Source organism: Bison bison, unplaced genomic scaffold (assembly GCF_000754665.1).
Source record: "Bison bison bison isolate TAMUID 2011002044 unplaced genomic scaffold, Bison_UMD1.0 scf7180017864461, whole genome shotgun sequence".
Lineage (NCBI taxonomy): Eukaryota > Metazoa > Chordata > Mammalia > Artiodactyla > Bovidae > Bison > Bison bison.
In genome coordinates, this window is record NW_011495023.1 from 6,644,938 (window position 1) to 6,646,905 (window position 1,968).

The window sequence follows — 1,968 nt, forward strand, 5'->3', positions numbered from 1 at the left end:
ACCTTGAACCGGAGTTGGCGTTTCTGAGGTTTTTCCGCCACTCTAACGGCGGCCCTGAGCGTGCGCGTCCCGGATAGACTTGCAACTTCTGGGACTGCGGGTTGAGGGCGCTGGGGGCTCGCGGGGTGGAGAAAAAGTGTTGTTCAGAGTAACCAAAGACGCCTGTCTGTCAAAGCGCCCAAAAGGGGATCTCAGAGGACCGGAGAGGCAGTGCTGGGAGCAGAGTTGGACATTCACAATCTGGTTTTCTTTTTTCCTTCTTCTCACCTCCTCAGGGTCCCCCTCCCCCAGCGACCCGGATTATGGCCTCCCTCCCCTTGCGGGACACTCTCTCTCTTGGACTGATGAAAAACAACTCAAAGAACAAAATATTATACGAACAGCCAAAGTGTGGACCCCAGAGGACCCCAGAAAACTCAACAGCAAGCCTTCCTTCAACAACATAGAAAACGAACCGCCCTTTGAGTTTGTGTCCTGAGAAGAGTCAGACCTGCCTGAGGACGTGATTCCGTCTGTGTGCATATTGTACATGTAAATATCTATAATGTAAATGTAACTTAAGAATCACATTTTTCTAATGGCAATCAACTGTTTGTTATTTATCTATTTATTATCCTGTCGAGTTAATGAAATAGATGATCTCTTTTTAAATATATAATTTATATAATTTATCCTGATTTTCTTAAAATATGCAATAGTCTATGATCTTCCCCAGCACCTTTGGCAGAACTCTGCATTAGTGGAAGAACTCTGACCAGAAAACGTCATGCTAATTTATTGCCAGATACGGTTTATTCCTAAGCAATGTTAATAAATGCTATTCATACCGTTTTCTAAAAGTTCTTTTATACTTGATGGGTGTAGCTGTATCTTTAAAGATGAATTAACCTACTTTGTAAAAAGAAAAAGAAAAAAAAAAAAAAAACTGAACCAGAGACCCCAAACGGAGCTATACTGTAAGAGCCACCTTTTAGATTTAGCTTAAAGGGAGTGGGTTAGAGGATTAGGCCTCATTTCTCTGGGAGAGCCCTTCATCTTCATCCCAGTCCTAACACCCTAGGAAGCAAATGGGTCACGGGGTATTTGTTGCTCTCATTCTTTCAGATGGGAAAGCTAAGGCTGGGAGACATTTGACTTATCCAAGGTCATGGGCACCCTGCGTAATCATAGTGTAAAAAGTGGACACTGTGGGTCCGGTGGCGACAGTGGGCTAATTTCTGGGCTAGCAAAGGGAAGACGCCTTTCTGCTTCCAAGGGCTGGGGAGAAGGGGTTGCTGTTAAGCTGCCCTGTGACCCATCCCTTCTGCAGTTACAGCATCAGGTACATGGAACTCAGATATACTCAAAGGAAATGAGAAAAGCCACCAGGTTGAGGCCGGAGACCCCTCTAGGATGTTTCCCAACAAAACCCAGGGTTTGGGGGATAAGACAAGAAAGGAGCACGCCCTCTCTGCCGCTTCTGCAACTGGGTAATTTCTGAAATTGACTCGGTTTTGCCTCCAGCAGAATCCAGTCCTTTGAGGCAAGCAGCCTGGGGTGAAGGCGAGGCTCCGGCGGAGAGCTGCCCCCTAGCGAAGGGGAGAGCCGCGAGGGCGCAGCGGGGAGCTCCCAGGAAGCTAGGGTTTGGACTAATCTCCGAGGCCGCTACGAGCACCTCCCTGGCCCTCAGGGAGCGCTCGGCTGCGAGCGGGAGTCGGGGCGCGCGGCTCAGAGTGCGGGACCCTGCGCGCGCTCGGACCGCCCGGGTGCGGAGCGGGAGGCGCGGAGCAAGGTCTCGCGCGTCCGGCGCGCTCTTCCTGGCTGATCCACAACGCCGGCGCCCCGCAGGCCCTGGGGAACCGAGATGCCACTCCCCGGCCCGCAGCCGCCTGGTCGGCCAAGGTACGATGGCGCATCTTCCTTGGTACCCAAGGCCCTGCCGAGGGACAATATGTCGGCAGCATGCTAATTGCTTTAACCTAGTTTCAG

At 50.9% G+C, this 1,968-nt stretch overlaps 1 protein-coding gene across 1 annotated transcript in view; it reads left to right on the top strand.

The window, feature by feature from the left end:
* Nucleotides 1-478, top strand: part of PTF1A (pancreas specific transcription factor, 1a) — a gene marked incomplete at its 5' end in the record, with an annotated part of 1,468 nt that extends 990 nt beyond the window's left edge. Inside the window, 1 exon segment of the mRNA XM_010860062.1 lies at nucleotides 276-478. Within this exon segment, the coding sequence (XP_010858364.1) occupies nucleotides 276-478 (203 nt within the window).
* Between the last annotated feature and the right edge of the window lie 1,490 nt (nucleotides 479-1,968).